The 22,255-nt window shown below is 46.5% G+C and overlaps 1 protein-coding gene and 1 non-coding gene across 16 annotated transcripts in view; both read left to right on the top strand.

Moving 5' to 3' along the window:
• The window catches only part of SLC12A8 (solute carrier family 12 member 8), a 130,385-nt gene that overhangs the window by 77,668 nt on the left and 30,462 nt on the right, over window positions 1-22,255 (top strand). For 14 of the 15 annotated variants that reach the window (XR_010155740.1, XR_010155741.1, XR_010155739.1 and 11 more), the window contains 2 exons: window positions 13,372-13,459; window positions 15,202-15,289. The exons of the other annotated variant lie outside the window; for it this stretch is intronic. Coding sequence is in view for 11 of the 14 variants with exons in the window: in XM_009446336.5 (XP_009444611.2) it covers window positions 13,372-13,459; window positions 15,202-15,289 (176 nt within the window). In the remaining 3 variants the exon portion in view is untranslated. The remainder of the gene's footprint in view (window positions 1-13,371; window positions 13,460-15,201; window positions 15,290-22,255) is intronic. 15 annotated transcript variants of the gene reach the window in all.
• Window positions 14,858-14,961, top strand: LOC112208725 (U6 spliceosomal RNA). The gene has a single exon (XR_002943302.1). It is a non-coding gene; the product is annotated as a U6 spliceosomal RNA (small nuclear RNA).

The following is a 22,255-nucleotide window of genomic DNA, read 5'->3' as shown; positions in this document are numbered from 1 at the left end:
TGGTGGCTCATACCTGTAATCCTAGCACTTTGGGAGGCCAAGGCAGGTGGATCACCTGAGGTCAGGAGTTCAAGACCAGCCTGGACAACATGGTGAAACCCCATCTCTACTAAAAATATATAAAAAAAAATTAGCCTGGCATGGTGGTGCATGCCTGTAGTTCCAGCTACTTAGGAGGCTGAGGCAGGAGAATCACTTGAACCTGGGAGGCAGAGGTTGCAGTGAGCTGAGATGGCGCCACTGCACTCCAGCCTGGGCGACAGAGCGAGACTGTGTCTCTAAACAAAGAAAAATAACTATCGATACACACAACAATATAGGTGAATCTCAAAATAATTATGCTGAGTAAAATAAGTCAGACCAAAAAAAGATTGTATAAATCTCCATTTATATGCAGTTCTAGAAAATGCAATCTATAGTGACAGATGCCTGGGAATGGGAGTGAGAGGAGCACGAAGGAGGGATTACTAAAGTGCAGAAGGAAACTCTGGGGGGATGAAAAATATATTCCTGGCCTGGCGTGGTGGCTTGTGCCTATAATCCTAGCACTTTGGGAGGCCAAGACAGGAGGATCCCTCAAGCTCAGGAGTTTGAGACCAGCCTGGGCAACATAGTGAGACCCTGTGGTCTCTACAAAACATGATTAAAAAGTTAGCTTTGGCCGGGCGCAGTGGCTCATGCCTACAATCTCAGAACTTTGGGAGGCTGAGGCAGCCGGATCACCTGAGGTCAGGAGTTTGAGACCAGCCTGGCCAACATGGTGAAACCCCATCTCTACTAAAAATACAAAAATTAGCTGGGCGTGGTGGCATGCACCTGTAGTCCCAGCAACTCGGGAGGCTGAGGCAGGAAAATCACTTGTAGTGATTCTCAGCTACTTAGGGGTGGGAGGTGGGTGGCAGGAGGACTGCTTGATCCTGGGAGGTCAAGGCTACATTGAGCTTTGGTCACGCCATGATACTCCAGCCTGAGTGACAGAGTGAGACCCTGTATCAAAAAAAAAAATTGTGTGTGTGTGTGTGAGTGTGTGTATTCCTGATTATAGTGATGGTTTTATGGGTATATTCATATAGCAAAGCTTTTCAAGTTGTTACACTTTAAACATGTACATCTTATAGAATGTTAGTTATACCTCAATAAAGCTGTTAAAATGAAAAAGACAATAACTTTAATCATCTTTAATTGATTTTCCTCAATCCCACTTTTCCTTATAGCAATAGCCTTTCCCTCTCCTCTTCATAGCCAAACAACCTGGCTCCCCATGTCCATTCTTGTATCCCCTGCTCAACTCTCCCAGTTTCTCCTTTGGGAATTGCAAGCCTGTCTCTGAATGACATGGCTCTTTCACCAGTGACTTCCTTGTTACTAAATGCAGCGTGCATTTTTAGTCTCTCACTTTATTTAACTCTCAGCAACAACCCACTTCCCCTTGCATTTCTCTTGCCTTCCACGATGCAGGCTTCTCAGCTCCCTCCTACTCGCTGACTTGCCTTTATAGGTGCATCCCCTCCGCCTGCCTGTCCAGTGTTGGGGATCTTCAAGCTACTCCTAGGCCCTCACATCTCTTTCTCAACTATTTTCCTTGGAGTCTCATCCATGCTTATTGTTGAATAACCACCCTCAAAACTGGTGACTGCAAAATTTACACTTCCAGCCCAGACTTCTCTTCCAAGCTTCACATCATACATTCAGTTGTCCATGTGACATCTTCTCTTGGGTATCTGGGACCGAACAAGTTTGAACCAAACCCATCTCACCTACCCCTCAACTTGTCCTCCTCCTGTACTCCTGATGTCAGTAAATGGCACCTCCACCCAGCCAAATGCTTATGCCAGTGATCAGACCTCCCTCTTTCTTTCCAGTGCCCTCTAAGTCTTGTCAATTTTACCTCCTAAGAGTTGCTAGATTCTCTCTACTTCTCCTTATGTCTACCACCTGACCACTCTGGTCCCAGCTTCGTCTATCACTTGTATCACTGTGTCACCCTCCTGCCTGACTTTTCTTAAGGCTCAGCCATGGAAATGAGCCTGGAACTAGGGCTTGGAAGTGGCAGGTCGAATCCTGGTCTACAAATCCAGATTTGCCAGAAATAGTGTGTCGCTTTCATTTTTATAAAACAAAAAGAGTCAGTCTCCGACTCCAAGCCTTCATTCTGCCAGGATGGCTTAAAAGTAACAGCAGTAATTCAGCATGCCTCCACCTGCTCCTGCCATGCTCTGCACCAGCTCCAGGGGCTTAGGGTTTTAAACAGTACCCAGACATGTTTGGGGGGCTCTGCAATTCCTTATCTGTAAACAGAACCAGGCCTTCCCATTGTCCTGTCCATAGGGCCTTTCAGGTTTGTGCTGCCTCTGAGCCACGTTCAAGGACTGGAAATCTGAGATTGGGAACCCTATGCTTATGGTCTATGTACTCCCCAAACCTTTCCTTCTGGGGGTCTTACTGGCTCCCCACCAGTACTGCCAGGGAGTTGGCGGGGGGGGGGTTCCAGGTCCTCATTTCCCCAGAACCTGGGAACAGCCTCTCTCTCTCCCTGCCCCCGACTCCAGAACCAATCTTCTGTCAAATATGGGGACACTCCTGTCCAGGGCCAGCTTTCTGGGTGTGTGACCTATGCATTTACACTGTCCCCACCCTGAGAAGGGACTCGTGCTTGTTTTAAGGCTTTGCTGTTGCTAAAATTCTTGGGCCGGGCCTGGTGGCTCATGCCTGTAATACCAGCACTTTGGGAGGATGAGGTGGGCAGATCACTTGAGCCCGGGAGTTTGAGACCAGCCTGGCCAACATGGTGAAACCCCATCTCTACTAAAAATACAAAAATTAGCCAGGTGTGGTAGGGCATGCCTGTAATTCCAGATACTCAGGGAGGCTGAGGCAGAAAAATCACTTGAACCTGGGAGGCAGAGATTGCAGTGCGCTGAAATCGTGCCACTGCACTCCAGCCTGGGTGACAGAGCAAGACTCTGTCTCAAAAAAAAAAAAAATCTTAATAATTTTTGATTCTGCATTTGTATTTTTATGTGGCCCCACAAACTGTGTGATAGTTTTTCTCCTTGTCGCCTCATGTTTTCCCCAGCGATTCTGCTGTTTCTTTTCTGTTTCCCTCCAAAATCTTCTAAGGACCTAGGCTTTTGAGAAACAGAAGCCAAAACAGTGCACAGGCAAATTCTGCTTCCTCTCTGCCTCTTGTCTCCCACAAGACAAGAGAATATAGGTCAGCTTCCTCCTGAATGGACAGAAAAGGAAAGGGGAAAAACAGAGGGAATTAAACAAAGTTAACATCTGAAGATATTTCCCAGCCTCTCTTCCTCTTTCCTTCCACACACAAATTGAAAACCATCTGAGTGTTCTCTGGAGCCTGGCAGTGTCCCCACTGAGTGAAGTCCCCTGGGCCAAGATGCCAGGTTAGCATTTACCCTAGAGGCAGGGCAGAAGGCCTCTTTGCCTGGTCACACTGTGCAGGGAATGTCTTGGGCGTCCTCAGGTGCACCAGGGGTTTGTCTTGGCAATGTGGCCCTGATGTGCCCCTCCACTCTGCTCCCACGGCTGGCTTTCCTAAGAGAGAGGATGCCTGGTGTGAGTGGGGGAAGGGGGCGGTGAGCCTCCCCTCCAGCTTCTCCCTCCAGGCAGGAGTTAGCAGCAGCCTGAGGCTTGAAGATGCCACCCAGTAGCCCAGAGTATGAGCTGGACTCACATGTGAGATCAGCTAGTCCAACTCCCAGGCTTTTGTCTTTTTAATCCATATTTCTTTTTCTTTTTCTTTTTCTTTTTTTTAAGACAGGGTCTCGCTCTGTCACCCAGGCTGGAGTGCAGTGGTGTGATCTCAGCTCACTACAACCTCTGCCTCTCTGGTTGAAGAGATTCTCGTGCTTCAGCTTCCTGAGTAGCTGGGATTACAACAGCATGCCACTATGCCTGGCTAATTTTTGTATTTTCAGTAGAGATGGAGTTTTGCCATGTTGTCCAGGGTGGTCTCGAACTCTTGACCTCAAGTGATCCACCCGCCTCGACCTCCCACCTCCAAAAGTGCTGGGATTAGAGGCATGAGCCACCATGCCTGGCCTATATTCACTTTTGATAATGATACTAAAAGTCTCACAGACACTGGACATTCTGGCTCAGAGATGGAGTGTCGTTGTCCTTCCGCTGAGAAAGCTATAGCTACCTAAGACAATGAGTCAAGATTTATTTTCTGTGGTTTAAATTATGAGTATTATTTTGAAAGCTTTCAAATGTAAAATGATAATAGCGCATAGATTGTAACTACACAGGCCTCTCTGCCCCACCCCTATTAGGGGACCTGCTTTCCTGTCCCTCTCACTCTCCATTGGCCCAACCGAGGTGAAGAATCATTGATCTGATCCTTTATTTTACCAGCTGGGGAGGAGGGGTGCAGAGGAGCTTATGAAGGACCCGACAGAGGTCACGAAGCTGATTAGTGGCCAGAGTTGGGCCGTCACCCTGCTGTGGAGAGCTGCCCTCCGTGTCTCTGTCTCTGTTTTTCAGGGCCCCAATTGTAAACACGATAGGCAGGACGAATGGTTTGTATGACTTGCTGTCTCCTGGCAGATGTTCGGTTCAGCTATGAAAAGCATGGATGATTGGCAGTTTCCATGGTGATAGATTTGCTAAGGATTAGCTCCGAGTGAGTCATGGCTGGGGCTCCCTCCAACACCATCCTCTTCTGGAACAAGAGAACCTCCAGACTGTGGCGAGGAGAGAGTTTTGATGAACAAACCCTTCTGTCCCCAGCCCCCCATCCTCCTGTCAGAGATATGATAGTTACGTTACTTCAGATATTTTATCCCAAGGGCAGGCAGCTTCCTGGGAAGAGCGGCTGGAGATTCGGTCTGGGGGCTCCTCTGGATTTAGGAAGCTGTCCCCCTGCCCCCTCACTGCACTCTTCTCCATTACACCCTGTGCTGGTGGCTGCAGGGGTGGAGTGGGGGGAGCTTGGAGTGGACGTTGTACTTGCTTTGCTTCTTAAAGTGCATTCCTTCTCAAAGTGCATTCCTTCTCCAAGCTCCACTACCAAACTTTCCCTGAGAAGCAGACATCTCCTCTCCAGGGTTTCACACATACCATGTGGATGCAGCCACTCCAGGGATCCAGGAACACGATTCACAGAGGAACTAGGAAATGGAAATTCACTGAAAAGAATATCAGTCATGTGAAGTCCTGTAACCCTTGTTCCCAGATTCTAAACTCTTACTGGAAGGGATAAGGGCCTCTTTGGCCACAGCCAACACATGGGCCTGTGGTTGACCACACCCAGCACGAAAAAATGTGGTAGGAAACCTACAGCCTTTACTGAAATGTCCACAGTCACCTTCCTTTTCAAGAACCCAGCTATTTCTGTGATGCCCTTTGACCTCCCTGGGCCTGACTCCTCTCTCCTGCTCATGTACACACCCTGGGAAGCTCTGGGAATTTGCTGGGCCCTCCAATTGGCTGGCTGTCTCCAGGCCCCTCAGCCCGGCTGTTAGTGCTCACCCCTCCTCTGGCCTACTTCCCCCATTCCCCCCTCCTAGGCGTCCCCTGGGTCTCCTCACAAGTTATGTGTCTTGTGAGTGAGAGGACAAGAACCTGCTGGATCAGAATGGGGTTCCCATGTTTAAGGACTAGAGAGCCCCAAGTAGGGACAGTCTGAAGATGGGGGCTCACTCCACTCCCTTCATTCTGATGGACTTATGAGCAGAAACAGGAGACAAGAAGGAAGCTTTGACTGGGTGCAGTGGCTCAAGCCTGTAGTCCCAGCTACTCGGGAGGCTGAGGCAGGAAAATTGCTTGAACCCAGGAGGCAGAGGTTGCAGTGAGCCAAGATTGCATCACTGCACTCCAGCCTGGGCGTCAGAGTGAGACCCTGTCTTAAAAAAAAAAAAAAATAAGCTTAGGCCAGGCGCGGTGGCTCATGCCTGTAATCCCAGCACTTTGGGAGGTTGGCGGGCAGATCACGAGGTCAAGAGATCAAGACCATCCTGGCCAACATGGTGAAACCCTGTCTCTACTAAAAATACAAAAATTAGCCAAGCATGGTGCATGCCTGTAGTCCCAGCTACTCGGGAGGCTGAGGCAGGAGAATCACTTGAGCCCGGGAGGTGGAGGTTGCAGTGAGCCAAGATCACACCACTGCACTCCAATCTGGCGACAAAGCGATACTCCGTCTCAAAAAAAAAAGCTTTATAATTATTATACATGTTTATTTTTTGTAATTTTATTTATGGAATTAATTTATAATTGTTTTATCAAAATAATTATACATATCAACAGTTTTTATCAAAACAATTATAAATAGCGACAATACTTATTATCATTACAATAACCTATTATGTCAGCCACTAAGCACTTTATGTATAGTTTTCTGTTTAAACTTCTCCACAGCCTGACTAGTTCCATCAGACACAAGGCTGCCATGAAGTGGTTGAAGCCTGGGCTTCAAGGTCCCTCACTTGCGTGAGCTCCTTCCAAAGCCTTGTTCCTAATTTTATATTCATAATTTTGTACTTTCAAAAAAATATCAGGCCACATGGAACCTAGATCCTCCCACAGGTTCTATTATTTACCCATTTTACAGATGAGGAAACAAAGATTTAGAGAGGTTATTTCCCCAACATCTCCCGGCCAGTAAGCGGTAAACCCCGTTGCTTCCCATAAAGAGAGAACACATAATGTTGGTGCCGCCCCTCATCCAGAAGCCAATAAATCTTGCCTGGGTCCTGGAGGTGGAAAGTTGCATTATTTGACACTGTCTGTCCCAGCAGCATCTCTAAAACATTGAGAGGGAGGGAAACTCACAAGTTTTGCTCCAAGAACAGAGCAAGACAGGTTTAGAGATTTCTGCAGGAACAGCTGAACAAACCAACCAACAAGCCAGGTATGGGAAAGGAATGGGGTTTGGAAATCAGAAGGAAGGTAAAGAGAGGCAGACCAGTCTTTAGGAATCTGAGGGATTTCTGAGTAAGGAGCAGAGCCCATCTCTCCTGGGTGAGCATTTATTTAGCACCTACAAGGTGCCAGCCACTGTGCTAGGTGCTTATGAATATCTGTTCCAACTTCACCACAGTCCTGCAAAGCAAATAGTATAATCCCCATTTACAGGTGAGGAAAGCAGGGCTCAGAGCCACATTGCCTCCAAACAGTAATAGATCCCTTTTTTTCAGTTAAAAAAAAAAAGGCAGCAGATGAGACTTGGGCACGTTAGTGCATGTGTAGTCTACCTTCATAAGAAAGAAAAATAAAGTTATGAACTTAGAAAACAGGCAGCAGAGAAACGATTAAGCTATAAATGGAAAGAAAAAGTTGAAGAGTTTCTGAGGACACAGATTTGGATTGAAAAGTCCCCAGGAGGAATCTTGGAAGTTCCTTGAGAAAGAGTAAGTAGTCCTTTATGAACTAACAGGAACCTGAAAAGCCTAGAAAAACTGTTGGGGTTTTCTTTTCCTACTAATCTTCATTTTCAGGAACAGAAAAGGGAATTGGGGTGGGAAACGGGCTTGTGGTAATTGGTGATAAGTAAGGACTTTGATCAATGTGTGCCACTGGGTGATTCAGGGGGCAGGGAAGAAAAGAGATGACCTACCCACTTGCAAATGTTGGTAAGTGGTCATTGACATTTACACTGGTTATTTTACCCAAGGATATATTTTTGAGAGCTATAAGGGGTTGATTCATTTTCTGGCCCTCTATGTCTTCTGTGAGACCAGACACTGGAAGTGGGCGCTGACCCCAAGTCCCCTGTTCACCTGGTGCCATCCATCGAAACTGTAGGTGTAATGTCGATGTCTAGGTGGCTACGGATGCCACTCGAGGTGTAGCCTCATAAACCTAAACTGGTCAAGTGATGGCTGACACCTTCAGACTTGCATATCAAAACTGAGACCATAAATATGTGCCCGAAGTCCCCAGGACTGGGGTGGAAGACCAAGCCAGAAGGCTTTCCCCATATTAAGGAAGCTGTTTACCTAAGTCACATGGTAACAGTGTGCAGACCAGACAGATCATCGTTGTGATGCAGGGAGAAAAAATGTTTTTGGGTAAAGCAATTAACTGCTTCCTGGAATTGGCGTTTAAAACCCAGAAATGCCATCAATCCAGCACTGTCTAGAGATTAGGAGCTGGTGATGCAAGTGCCTGTGGGGAAACCAATACATAGCGCCGATTATAACTGATAAGCTCAGCCTTCTTGTGGGTATGTAACCCCACATTAATCATGCAATTACTGTTTCAGAAGGGGAAATCTACGAAGAGCAGGGGTGTTAGGAAGAAATGGAGAGGCTATGTGATGTAGTGGAAACAACACTGACTTGGAATCAGGAAGCTTGAGGGTTAGTGCTGGTTCTGTTAGCAATTAGCTTGGAACACTTGAATCAAATGGCTTCCCTTCTTTGGGCCTCCGTTGACTCATCTGTGAAATAAAAGGTTGGAGTAGATGATCGCTAGGGTATCACCTAGATTTAAGAATCATGATTCTAAATAACTGTTTTATTTTTTATTTTTATTGTTTTTGAGACGGAGTCTTGCTCTGTCACCCAGGCTGAAGTGCAGCGGCGTGATCTTGGCTCATTGCAACCTACGCTTCCCAGATTCAAGTGATTTTCCTGCCTCAGCCTCCCAAGTAGCTGGGACTACAGGTGCATGCCACCATGCCTGGCTAATTTTTTTGTATTTTTAGTAGACACGGGGTTTCACAATGTTGGTCAGGCTGGTCTTGAACTCCTGACCTCAGATGATCCACCCACCTTAGCCTCCCAAAGTGCTGGGATTACAGGCATGAGCCACTCCATCCAGTCCTAAATAGCCAAATTTAAACAATTTTTGGAAGCCCGCCAAGAAAAGTGTCAAGACCAAATAGTAATTATAAAATGGGCACTGAGTGTTTCCCAAACTGTGCTCTGTGGAACTTTAATAATGAAGAAAGGGTTTCATTTCTTTAAAAAAAAAAAAGGGTTCAATGCCAAATAAGTTTTGCGAAACTGTGCGCTGTATTTCTCCTCTTAGAGATGGACAATGAATATTAGCATATTATAGGCACTACAATAGCCCAGCACTGAAAACCTCTCTAATTAAGGTTTTCCCAACCTTATTTTCAATTGTGGAACTTTTTAAAAAATGTAATATTTGTAAAACAGCTGGGCACTAATGCTCTGGGAAATAGTATTTGTTCTATTACGCCAACCCTAAATGTAACTCTAACCTTAATGATAGTGTTTTAAAATTGCACTGGATGCAAAAAGAAAGCAAACTAGAGAATTTCTGTAACACTTAACAAAGACAGGAAAAAAATACTAAGTCAAAATAATTTTTCTAGCTCTAACTAGTGAATAAGACATTTATAATTCACCGAAGCTAGGGAACATTGCCCAAGAATTGTGTGGTAACACAGAGGTAGAATTTTGGAAATGACAGCCACAGTGTGTGAGCCCCTATAACAAATGTGCAGGCCAGGCACGGTGGCTCATGCCTGTAATCCCAGCACTTTGGAGGCCGAGGCAGTCAGATCACCTGATGTTAGGAGTTCGAGACCAGCCTGGCCAACATGGTGAAACCCCATCTCTACTAAAAATACAAAAATTAGCCAGACATGGTGGAAGGTGCCTATAATCCCAACTACTTGGGAGGCTGAGGCAGGAGAATCACTTGAACCCAGGAGGCAGAAGTTGCAATGAGCCAAGATCACACTATTGCACTCCAGCTTGGGCGACAGAGGGAAACTCCATCTCAAAAAAAAAAATCCAAACAAACAAACAAAAACAAATGTACACTTTGCTGTGGGAACCACCCACATTGCCCCAGCAGGAATCACCCGTGAGACTTCTTGTCTGCAGTCCGAGTTGCCTGCATTTTCCTGTTTCTGGCTCTTTGTGTCTGTGATATAATCTACTTTCTGGCTTCTCTGTTTTGTCTCAAAAGCCAACTTTCTGGCCATATCTGGGCCTGGCTCATTCCTGTGTCACGGTCAGTCCTTTCTCCACCCACTGAGCAGCATCCTAATGTACTGCACAACAGGCAGCCTACACAGAACCTGGGGGAGGAGGAAAGGGGGTTTGTTATGGAGACAGTAAGTGTTTGGAAGCAGGAAGCAATTAAGATGAATCAGTCACTTTCCTCCACAGAAGCATATATTGCTGTGGCGTTCTCAGGGGTCTTCATGGGTTAACTTCTGTATAAATGATCTGAAGGAAGGTGTACAAAGTGACCTGACAAACTGTAGGAGGTACAACAATGGCGAGGAATAAAGAGCACTATGTCATGATATGGTTTGGCTCTGTGTCCCCACCCAAATCTCACCTTGAATTGTAACAATTCCTACGTGTCGTAGGAGGAACCTGGTGGGAGGGAATTGAATCATGAGGGTGAGTCTCTTTCCCGTGCTGTTCCCATGGCAGTGAATAAGTCTCACGAGATCTGATGGTTTTATAAATAGGAGTTCCCCTACACAAGCTCTCTCTTGCCTGCTGCCATGCAAGACGTGACTTTGCTTCTCCTTCCCCTTCTGCCATGATTTGTGATGCCTCCTCAGCCATGTGGAACTGTGAGTCAATTGAAGCTGCCTTAGCCTCCTGAGTAGCTGGGATGTGTGTACCACCATGCCCGGATAAATTTTTTATTTTATGAAGAGATGCTGTGTGGTCCAAGCTGGTCTCAAACTTGTGGCCTGAAGGGATCCTTCTTTTTTTTTTTTTTCTTCCTGAGATGGATCTCTGTCACCCAGGCTGGAGTGAGTGGCATGATATCCGCTCACTGCAACTTCTACCTCCTGGGCTCAAGTGATCCTCCCACCACAGCCTCCCAAGTAGCTGGGATTATAGGTGTGCACCACCACACCTGGCTACTTTTTGCATTTTTAGTAGAGATGGAGTTTCACCATGTTAGTCAGGCTGGTCTCGAACTCCTGACCTCAGATGATCTGCCTGCCTCGGCCTCCCAAAATGCTGGGATTAAAGGTGTGAGCCATTACACCCAGCCTCAAGTGATCCTTCTGCCTTGGCCTCCCAAAGCGCTGGGATTACAGGCATGAACCACCACACCTGGCCCTTAAATCTGTTGCATTTTTTATTTTAATGATCATATTTTTAATTTCCAAAAGTTCTTTGTTGTTCTTGGATTTTTTTTCATAGCACCTTGTTTTATAGATAGAATATTCTTCTTGGATGTACCTGGAGCTACTAATTAGTGTTTTTTTCCAAATTCTCTCTGTATCCTGATTTATATGTTTCTTCCAGCCTGGGTTGTTCTGTTTCTATTTATGCGTGTATTTGTTTATTTGTTGCTGGTTTTCATCACACATTGGGTGATCTTGGTTGTGGGCATGGATTTCCCCAGCTGTCGCATGGTTAGGTCTGTCTCCCTGCTGGGGCCCTACCTTGATGAGAAGTTTGTGAGTGCTGTTGATTCTTGAGCAGGGCTTTATTTGGGGTGCAAACGTCCAGCCCTGGTTTTCCTCAGTGTATTGAGATCTTGTAGAGAAGCATTCCGAGGCTTTCTTTCCTTCTCTTTTCCTCGGTATTATATTCTCCATTTTCTATGTTCTGTGTTCCAGACATTCATGGGAACCTTTCATCTACTTAGGGTCCTCCTCCCAACTTCTCTTTGCTTATGGGAATTTATCTACTTTTCCCCTTTACTATGCTCTTAATAGGATCTTGGAGAGGAGGGAATGAGAGGAAAGAAAATGTGCCTAACAGGCCGTTAAAAACAAAAACAAAAACAACAACAACAAAACCTTAAAAGTTTTCACGTTTCAAAATGATCATTGTAGAAAATTGAGAAAATATAAACAGTCAAATAAAAATGACCTGTTCTTTTATCACCCAGAAATAACATTGTTAATGTTTTAAAACATGTTCCAGTTCCTTTTTCTATATATTTTTATAATAATGGGATCATACCATGTGTTCTGTTTTCTAATATGCTTCTTAAAACTAAGCAAAAGCTTCTAAACGTCTTTCCATGTCACAACATATCCCTTACAATATTCTGAGACCTAGTATTTATTGAAAGCTATATCATCACTTATTTAACCAACCCTCTATTTTTAGACATTAGGTTGTTTCTAATTTCCACTATTCTAAACAAGCGTTTATAAACACGCTGGGCTAAATCTTCCCTCATAGCCTTGACTACCTACGATGGGTAAAGTCCTCACAGTGGAGTTGCTGGGTGACAGTATATGCACCCCATCTGCGGGCCAGCGTTCAGGGTTCTCTCTGAAATACACCCCCCTACTTTCACTTTCTGGTTCCAAACTGTCACTTCACTGCACTTCGCTTGGATTCTGTGAAGCATTATAGCAGAGGCATTAAGAGCATAATTTTCAGAGTCAGACAGACCAGGGTTGAATCTTAGCTTTGCTGCTTATTAAATGTGTGACCTTAGGCTGTTTTAATTAACCTCTTTGAACACTTTTCCATAAGATGAGGAAATAATTCTACCTTTCTGATGAGGTTGTTATGAGAATTAAACAGGATAAAAAAATGCATGTAAAGCACTTGACACAGGCCCAGGCAGTTTGAAAGTGTTCACAAATCATGGAGTTAGATTCACTCCCATCCCTAAGCCCATTCAAATCCCTCTTTCAAGGCCACATTCAAGATACACCCCCCTCCACGGGTCTTTCCTGACCAGGGCAGCCCATCACACTGAGTTGTTATGGCACTTGTGGGCTGGATCCTCATCCGATGTTCAGAACACCCTGTCTTGTTGCTTTCATATATTTGTTTGTATGGGAAGAGGCAACATCCCCACCTCACCATGCAGCACTGTGCTGTGGGTCCCTCATGGATTAATTCGTTTTCATTAGTGTTCTTGCAGAAGAGAGGTGATGATGAAAAGGAGCTTGTGACTCCATGTCAGTGGCATCAGGATTGGTTTTTTTGGAGTTTATTTCAAGCCCTTTGGTAGCTCAGGGGCTTGGAGGATGGTACCTGACCCGGAGGACACAGGAAGGGCCCATGGAATCGCAGGCAGCAGAGGCAGGGAAAGCCGCTGAGCAGGAGGCTGCCAGACCTTTGTAATGCTGAGCCTCTCCAGGGCATTGTCCCAGCTCAGCAGGCAGCGCAGGACCTCTGTGTGCCTTGCAAGCCGCTTTCCACCCCCTGGTTGCTTTGCGCTGAGCGGTAGGATGCTTTTGGAGCTGGGAGGGCTTTCCTCCTGAGCCTCCTCCAACCCACAAAGGTCCCTTTCACGCCACAGGGATGCCTCCCTAGTTGCCAGGGGAGATTGAAAAGCAGCCTGTGCGCAGAGCTGCAGCTGGAGGGCTTGCCGTGGGACAGCTTCCAGGAGAGGGTCCCGCAGGAGAGGAAGGGGCAGCCCTGGGGAAGGCGATGCGTGGAGGAGGCTGCTCACCCCATTCCCCATCTGGGTGTCTTTCAGGAGTCATGGCCGGCTTCAACATGGGGGGCGACCTCAGGGAGCCTGCCGCCAGCATTCCCCTGGGCTCCCTGGCAGCTGTTGGCATCTCGTAAGTTCCCCTCATGGCAATCAGTCTGAGCTAGAGAGTGGGAGAGAAAACCCCAGGCAGAAGAGGGATTGCCCCTTTTGTTCTGAGAGTGCCCCGACTGTGACCAATCTATTTCATATTCCGATCCTTCTTTTAACACTCGGTGGGCTGGAAAATTCACGTCTGGTGGGTTCAGACACTGCCCTTTCATGCGCCCTGCCTGGGAATGCTGCCGAGGAGGAGTGTCAGGACCCAGATCACAGATCGAATCCTTTCTTTCCTTTCCTCGGCCTCCCGCCCCCGTCCCTCCCCCACCCCCATTTTGAACTTGGGGATTTTTTTAACCACCGAGTTTCCAGGATCACTGGAGGGAGCATAAAGATGAAGAGTTTTGCAATCAGACGAATTGGGGCTGCACCTCAGCTCTGCCGCTGATTGGCTGCATGACTCTGGACAATTTACTGAGTTCTCTGAGCCTCCATGTCCTTTCCTGTGAAATGGGGATAATGACACTGTATGTGCTACGTAGACTGCGGCGAGGAGAGAAGGCACACAGTGGAAGCTCAGCACCCAGCTCTTCTTCTTCCCCCAGTGAGCCTCCCCTCCAGCTCCCCCAGGCCGTCAGGCCTCTGGGGTTTTAGTTCACACTGTGCCACCCACACAAGCAGGCTGGGTAACCTTGGGTCTATTTCTGACCTTTTAGAATATTGTTTCTCTCTGTACCACAGGAAGAAGCTTCTCTGCCCTTCATTGGGTAGGTGTGAAGAGGCAAAGAGATCAGAGACCAGAAACAATGACTTGAGAAGTTAAAAGGGCCTGTGTTATTCTAACCACAGTATTTAGAAAATATTAATGTATCTGTTTCACAAACACTGAATTTGCTCTTAGCTTACTGCAGTGAAACCATTGCTATCAGCCTGGCGTACAGCATCAGGGTATTTTGTGCAATAACATTGGGAAGAAAATGAAGACAACAGAGATAGAGTTGAGTGTTGGGAAGGAAATAAAAGAAAGAGGCTTCTGAATGAGGACCCTGTCTTGTTTCTGGCCCCAGCTGGGAGGTTCCAGGAGGAACCCTTGGCCCATCCTCTCACTACCCAGATGGGAATGAGGAGACCACAGGAACCTGGGTCTTGTTCAAGGTTACAGGGCATCTTGGGGACAGAGCCAGGCCTCTGCTCTCTGCCTTTTGACTTTAGTTTCCCTCTTTGTTATCTGATCCAAAGATAACAGACCAGCAGGACTTAGAGGCCCGAAGGATCATCAGCTTGTTCTTTTGCTGGAGGAGGCTGGGGTGCGAGGCTGCGGGGCAACCCTGGCCTGAATCCTGGCAACCTAGAGGCAACTGGGTCTCCCACTTCCCTACTCGGAATGCCCTTTGTATGTTTTTCTTTTTTAATATAAGAAAGAGAAAAAACAGTGCTCACTTCAGCAGTACATATACTAAAATTAAAACAATACAGAGATTAGCATGGCCCATGTGCAAGGATGACATGCAAATTCGTGAAGTGTTCCATATTTTTATATATATTTAAAAGTAAAAAAAGAAACAAAACAATGGTACCCCTTTTTTGGTAAGAAATATGCCAGAAGAGAAATAGTACAAAAAGTGTCCTCCCAAGCCAGCTGGGGAAGCTTCATGACTGGCCTTTCTCTCATTCTGATACAAGTTCCCTTTGGAAACAGAAGGTTGAGTGGGGGAATTGGATGGGGCTGGGTGAGGTGAGTGGGGGGCAGCTCTGTTCTGCTCTTGGGTTTTGCAGGTGGTTTCTGTACATCGTCTTCGTCTTCCTCCTGGGCGCCATCTGCACTCGAGAGGCCCTTCGCTATGACTTCCTCATAGCGGAAAAGGTGAGTGAGGCCTGCGCTACTCCAAGGGCTCAGTCTGCCGGAGTCATTTATTTGTTCTCACCAACAAATGGCCACCTTCCCCTTGCAGTACTGTCTGGGAATCCATATAGTCTTTTTAAAATTTAATTAATTTATTTTTTGAGACAGGGTCTCACTCTGTTGCCTAGGCTGGAGTGCAGTGTTGCAATCTCAGCCCACTGTAGCCTCAACCTTCCAGGCTCAAGCAATTCTCCTGTCTCAGACCGCCAGGTAGCTGGGACTACAGGGGCATGCCCTCATGCTGGGCTAATTTATTTTTAATTTTTTGGTAGAGATGAGGTCTCACCATGTTGCCCAGGCTGGTCTTAAACTCCTGGCCTCAAGTGATCCTCCCACCTTGACCTCCCAAAGTGCTGGGATTACAGGCGTGAGCCACCACACCCAGCCTTCATATAGTCTCTAGCCCAGGACTGAAGTGTTGGGTTGTGGTGGGGAAGAGACATGATGGAAAAGGTACAGGCCCTGCTTAGGGGTTTCTAGAAACAGATAATGATGCCCAGAGGGATTCACGAATATGAGGGGCTAGATAATGGGGACATCTCTTCCTGTCAAAAATCAGGACAGAAACAGAAGAATCTGCTCACCCCAAATTCCCAGTTAAGCAAGTGCCTCACTTTTGCTAATAGCTTCACCTTCCACGATGAATCAAATGTGCTGTTCAGAAGTGGCAAGTGGAGAAGGAGGCTGGACAGGCAGAGGTGGAGGGAGCGGGCGGAAGCCCAGTGCCAGGGTGAGGGCCGAGGCCCTCCTTGTCCCTGAGGTCCTTGACCCCTTTGGCTTTCCTGAGGATCTCAGACATTCTGGGTTGATTTGGCTGCAACATCTTTGTTTCTAGAGTCCGCACCCTGCCAGGAGAAGATTAATGAATTCCTGGCGTTGGCTGGAGGTCATCTGACATCAAGGACATTTATTTGGCGTCCTAGAAGCCACATGAATAAGATTTCCAGATATTTTTCTGGAAATCCCCAAAAACTCCTACCCTCCTTTAAGTTCTTGGAGAAAAAGTAGACCCTGAGATTCCCATCATTTTTCAGAGAAATGTAGTTGGTTAGGGAGTTTTTCTGTGAACTCCTGAGTATCACTGCTTATATTTTATGTATTTTAAATTTTAATATTTTAATTTTAACTTTTTAAAGACAGGGTCTCACTCTGTCACCCAGGCTAGAGTACAGTGACGTGAACATGGCTCATTACAGCCTCAACTTCCAGGGCTCAGGTGATTCTACCACCTCAGCCTCCCAAGTAGCCAGGACTACAGACATGCACCACCACACCCAGCTAATTTTTTTTTTTCAATTTTTTGTAGAGACAGGGTCTCGCCATGTTGCCCAGGCTGGTCTTGAACTCCTGGCTTTAGGTGATCCTCCCACCTCAGCCTTCCAAAGTGCTGGGATTACAGGCATGAGCCCCTATATTTTAGGATAGAGTACCATTTTCTCTTGGTGTGAGGCTTTGCAAAGCAGCCCTGCTGATCTTCATGGAGGGCCAGTGCCTGGGGCAACCTGGGGCAGGAAACTCTGAATTTTCTTTTGAGAGATATGTTTGAGCTTGGTTTTCACATTAGCACAGGTTTCTTTTTAAGGCTTGTAGGCACCCATGCAAAGGTGATTATTTGTTTTCAAGGGTCTTGCCCTTAGTATAAAAGCAGGTTTTTTGGAAGGCAGTACAGTTCAGTTAGTGAGAGAACTGATACCCACTTTCCAGTACCCAAGGTCACAGACCCTCAGGTGGCAAGGTTTGCTCTCAGGGCAGGAATCTATAGCCCTCATTTGTATCTACATGCATGCTTCCGTCTGAAGTTTCACTCCCAAGGGCCTGTTCTCTAGTTGTGGAATGAAAAGCTTGGCTGCATTACAGGAATTGAAGGCCTCAGGGAGCAGACTGGGTGAGGCTGGTTTGACCGAGGGAAATGCTTCCTGCTCGTCTGCAGCTTGCCAGTGGCTGACCAGCTCTGCCTGCTTCTAAAGTTCCTTTCTCGTGCTTTCCTTCACAGAGGTCCTTCCACCCTTTAGAGACTCTGATCTGATTATCCCCTGGGCCACAGCTCTCCTCCCTCCTCTCCTTCCCCTGCTTTTCAAGGGAATGATCAGAGTAGGTATATGGGAGGGCAGGCAGCTTTGTATCTAAGGAAGGCCACAAACAGCAGTAGGGTAAAAACAGCCCAGAGACAGCACATGAGAGCCTTTGTGGGTGGAAATCCCACACCTAATAATAGGCACACAGACCAGGGGAGCCTCCTTTGGAATGCCACCTGTCCCGACAGTGAGCAGGTAGGCAAGCACTTAGCCAGCTGGGGGCACCTGCTTCATCAGGCCCAGCAATGACACTTGGGAATGTAATTATGCACACACTGGGATGAAATGTGGAGATTTAGTTTTCGGAGAGGACAAGAGACCATTCCCTGGAAGAGACTATTGTAAAGCCTATAAAGGAACAAAGCTACTGCTCTTGGTTCTCAGTAGAAATGGGCAGGTGCAGCAAGTCAGTAAGCAGTGATGGAACCGACCCTGATGACTTCAAAATAGCAGCACCTGGGTCTTCTGGTTCCCACTACCCACCCCCTAAAGGGGACCACACAGGAGTTTCCTCCCACACCTTTTCTGCTTTCCTGCTCACTGGTGTCGCTCCTTGGGACTGACTCCGCTGCAGTAGCAGGTACCGTGCTCAGGCAGTAGATTGGGCCACAGATGTTTTTACTGGCAGTACCTGGAGAATGGGAGGGTGCAACCTACACTGGTTGGGAGGTGCAAGGGCGGAGTTTCTTTACTTTGGTCACTTGACACAACCGGCCACCCTGATAACCTGTTCACCTCAGCTTCCTGTCTTACTTGTGGCTTCAGTTCTGAGCCGGCACATCTCTGAGCTTTCCTGGGCCTGAAAAAAGGCCTCTTCTGTATGTGTGCCCCGCACATCACCTCTGGACACTGAGACAGGGTGGGTCTCTGACATACTCTCCTTGGCGCTCGTTCACACGCAGCTCCCCAATGCACTCCTCTTTCTCTTGGGGGCTTTCTGCCAGAACAATTATCTTCAATGGCTGCAGGCTGCCCTGGATTCCTTTCTACTGATCTGCAGCTGGTCAGTTAATCTGTTTCTTTCTGGGTTTCCTACAGCTTCTCTGATCTATTTCTAATTATTTGGCTTCTCAACTCACAGTTTCTCTAAGAAGCGTCTTTTTACTTTTTTTGTTGTTGTTTTTCTTGAGATGGAGTTTTGCTCTTGTTGCCCAAGCTGGAGTACAATGGCATGATCTCAGCTCACTGCAACCTCCACCTCCCAGGTTCAAGTGATTCTCCTGCTTCAGCCCCCCAAGTAGCTGGGATTACAGGCACATGCCACCATGCCTGGCTAATTTTTTGTATTTTTAGTAGAAACGGGGTTTCACCATGTTAGCCAGGCTGGTCTTGAACTCCTGACCTCAGGTGATCCACCCACCTCAGTCTCCCAAAGTGCTGGGATTACAGGGATGAGCTACTGCGCCCGGCGACGTCTTTTTACTTTTTATCCCCACCACAGAGGAACTTTCTCCCAGCTCTCAGGTGTATGTGTGTTCTTAAACGTCTTGTATACAGTGGTGGCTCTGAGATAACCCATGAAAGCATGTAGTAGGTGCTAATTATAATACATTTTACCTGGCACATAGCAGATGCTAACTAAATTTTAACTCCCTTCCACACTCCTTATGAGCATACCCTTACAGATCAAGACATTTATTTTAGGAACACATTTTCTCCCCACAAATCCACCATATTTAATAGAAAAGCCAGAACAGTCAATCTCAGTATTATTTAGTTAGAAAAGGAATTGTATAAACACAGTGTTAGTTGGGGTGAAATTAAATAGATTAAATGTTTCAGAATAAACTTGTATACAGGCCAGGAAACAGATGTTTATTACAAACAAAAAAGGCCAAATACCTTAGGAGCCCTGGGGCTTGCTAACTAGCAAAATAAGAGCAATCTAAGAAGGAAAAATATCCCAAAAGTATTATTGTTAAGACTAGGGAATCTGGGTGGCTCATGCCTGTAATCCCAGCACTTTGGGAGGCCGTGGCGGGCAGATCACTTGAGGTCAGGAGTTCAAGACCAGCCTGGCCAACACGGTGAAACCCCCATCTCCACCAAAAAATACAAAAATATGCCAGGCGTGGTGGTGCATGCCTGTAGTTCCAGCTACTCGAGAGGCTGAGGCAAGAGAATCGCTAGAACCCGGGAGGCGGAGGTTGCAGTGAGCCAAGATCGTGCTACTGCACTCCAGCCTGGGCAACAGTGCGAAACTCTGTCTCAAAAATACAAAACCCCCCTAAAACTGGGTAATCCCACAGAGCAAACTCTGATTCCTGGATTTAATAGTCATGGTTTCACATATTCAAGAGGGACCTTGGAAGCTCATGACACAAGCTGTACAGGGAAGATGGGGATGGGACAGCGCTGGTAACAGGGGAGTGAGCCTAGTGGGCCACTCAGCACCTGGGAGTGGGTCAGTCTGAGTGTCCTCTGCCCTCCATCGTGGACACAGTCCTGCCTCTCAGGAAGGGAAGCAGACTAGGTCTCATTATGGAAAATGGCTCTCAAGTGAGAGGTAAAACTTGACTGAAAGTTGAGATGTTGATCAATTCATGGAGCGTGGAGATGTTAGGAAACTTATGACTCTAGAAATGAGACGTGGGAGGAAAAAACCAAAGTGTTGTTGAGACTCGGCCTTATTAATACACTTGGGATTGTAAAGGTTTTTAGGGTGCACTCCCCAGTTATGTCAGGGGTCACCGCAATTAGATGAGACAGAATGAGCCCCTTGCAAATGACTTTAAATCCAGTCCTTTGAGAGAAGAGAGCAGCCAATGAATGAGTGGAGTCCCTCAATGACCGAAGCTCAAGTGGGAGCTGGGAGAAAATACTAAGAGCAGAGAGATGGAAGTAATTATTTTCATCAGTAGTTACTGAAGAAAGAAATCAGGGTAGCTCACACCCCACGTAATATTTTGGAAAGAGCTCTGGGGGTGGGGGGATGGCTCAAACAGGTGTATGCCAGAAAAGAATCACTGTTTATTTAAAAAGAGCTGTTGACACACCTCTGCTCAAATAAATTCTCACTTCCACCTCCACTGGCACATTTAGCAAATTTTCAGTCTGATATGAATAGAGAAAACAATTAAGTTCTGTGAGGGCTGGGAGCAGAGCTACGTGTCTATAAGCCTTGCTCTGCCTAGCACCATGCCAGGAACATAATCTGTTGTCAGGAAATGCTTCCTGAATGGATGGATGGATGGATGGATGGATGACAAATGACAGAAAGAGATAGGATTTAGGCAGGAGAGAGATGGAATGAAGTTTTTATAATTTATCTAGATGTGGAGACCAACATTTCATATATTACTCAGAAAATAGACTGAATAATAGTTTTATATTTTTTTAAAGTGGTAAGTGAACAGATCATTCTACACAATTGACAAACTGGACATAGGTTGCTATACTTGGCCCTGTCTGACCCCAGCTCCTAGGGCTCTGGAGGAATCCCAGGGTGTGTCTGTGGGAAGGCTGGCCAAAGACGGAAGCCACCATATTGTGTACTCATGGTGCCAGAGGCTCAACCCAGTTCCTGAGGTCAGTCCAACACTAGAAGGATGCCAGGCTGGGGCATTCCCACTCATTCCTGCTCTGAGTAAATAGACAGGCCTTAAATGAAAAAGAGTTGTAAAAATTCAAATATACATAACCTTTTAGGTAAGAAGCAGTGAAATTTCTGCAAGGAGATGCCGTGCCTGACTCTCCCAAAGAATTTTTTGAGGGGAGAATGCAGTGGCTACAATGTGTTGTGCCCAGGGGTTCTCCACATCGGCTGCACATTAGAATCACCTGGAGGGCTTTCTTAAACTCAACCACGTCTGTGTCTCACTCTACACTAATTAAATCATAATCTCTGGGTGATTCTTACATTTAGGCAGAGTGGAGAACTATTGACTTAAATTTTCAAAAGGCTCTTTCTTGATAAAATTTCATCATAGAATCTGGTTTTTAAAAACCAGTCAACATAGGCTGCATTTGGTAGAGAAGACGGAAATAAAGGTTATCGATAAATGATCACATCTCAGAATGGATTGAGGATTGATAATGGATCCAGCTTATCTAACAGTTTTGTAAGGCACCTAGGGCACGATTACAGCAAAGTCATGAAGCTGCATGAATTCAGCTGTTGAGCTTTGCTTGCCAGATTCTGCATGAGGTGCTGGGGGAAGGGGGCCAGGAAGCATGATACAGTTCTACCTGTGAGGTGCTCAGGGTGCTGGCAGGATAAGCCATGAGCATAACTAACTATCCCACAGGATGGAAAGTAACAAAATGCCATCAGATCACATAAAGTGATGGAAACACTAGATGACATTGATTTCCTGTAGTAATAAAATGGTGAGTGGGGTGGGCAGGATAAACCCAAGAAATCTGCGATATTGAAAAAAGAGACAGGTGAGATTCTTTGGGGATAAGCATGAGATGATAAAGACAGGAATCAACAGTGAATTAAAGACAAGGTGGGCTCCGTAGTGGACCTTAGTCTTGTTCATCAAGCCTCTGACCTTCCTGACCATTTGGGGGTTATTCCACCAATGGTCTTGAAGGGAGAGAGTACCCCCATTGTGTGTAAGAGAAACCCAATGGACCAGACCTCTTTTGCCTGTCCCTTTGCAGCCCTGGTAGGGCACATGACCTACACTAGGCCATTGCGTGCTCCCATTGTAACCAATGAAGTAAAGATAAAGAGCTGGTGAGAATCCGTCCACAGGGCAGCAGGGGTGTTGGCAGCATCCTGGCCAAGCTGTTCCTGGGGAAGAGGCTGGGTATGCCTCCAGGCTTGGTCCTGCCCTTTTCTGAGCCTCATCCTTTAGCCTCCTGATGATTCTACAAACCACCAGTGTCCTACAAATATATTCTT

Source organism: Pan troglodytes, chromosome 2 (assembly GCF_028858775.2).
Source record: "Pan troglodytes isolate AG18354 chromosome 2, NHGRI_mPanTro3-v2.0_pri, whole genome shotgun sequence".
Taxonomy (NCBI): domain Eukaryota; kingdom Metazoa; phylum Chordata; class Mammalia; order Primates; family Hominidae; genus Pan; species Pan troglodytes.
Note: the sequence above shows the minus strand (reverse complement) of the source record. Positions and strands in the feature narration are given on the sequence as shown.